Source organism: Egretta garzetta, unplaced genomic scaffold (assembly GCF_000687185.1).
Source record: "Egretta garzetta isolate BGI_Z169 unplaced genomic scaffold, ASM68718v1 scaffold668, whole genome shotgun sequence".
NCBI lineage: Eukaryota > Metazoa > Chordata > Aves > Pelecaniformes > Ardeidae > Egretta > Egretta garzetta.
This window is the reverse complement of record NW_009260411.1, coordinates 219366-219658: the sequence shown is the minus strand read 5'-3', so window position 1 is coordinate 219658 and position 293 is coordinate 219366. Positions and strand designations below refer to the sequence as shown.

General features: G+C 67.2%; 1 protein-coding gene across 1 annotated transcript in view; it reads right to left on the bottom strand.

Moving 5' to 3' along the window:
• LOC104130572 (tropomodulin-4) overlaps positions 1-293 on the bottom strand; it is a 16814-nt gene that overhangs the window by 6252 nt on the left and 10269 nt on the right. The window contains 1 exon segment of the mRNA XM_035899126.1: positions 45-290. Within this exon segment, the coding sequence (XP_035755019.1) occupies positions 45-290 (246 nt within the window).

Genomic DNA, 293 nt, shown 5'->3' with positions numbered 1-293 from the left:
GGGGCACGCCTGTGTAGCGGCTCCTATGGGATGGGGCAGAGGACGTGAGGAGGGAGAAAAACTCTGGCCGGCCACGGCTTCGGCCTCGTTTAAACTTCGGCTTTTCCCACCAGGGAGCCCATCCCTTGCCCGCGGAGCCAGGCAGGGGTCCCCAGACCCCCCACCCGCACCCGGTAGGCCTTGGTGACGACGCGGCGGTGGCGCTTGGGCTCGCTCTCGTCCTGGTCGCTGGCCGGTTCCTCGCCCTCGTCGATGTCGAAGTCTGAGTCCACCTCGTCATCGCTGTCCGACTG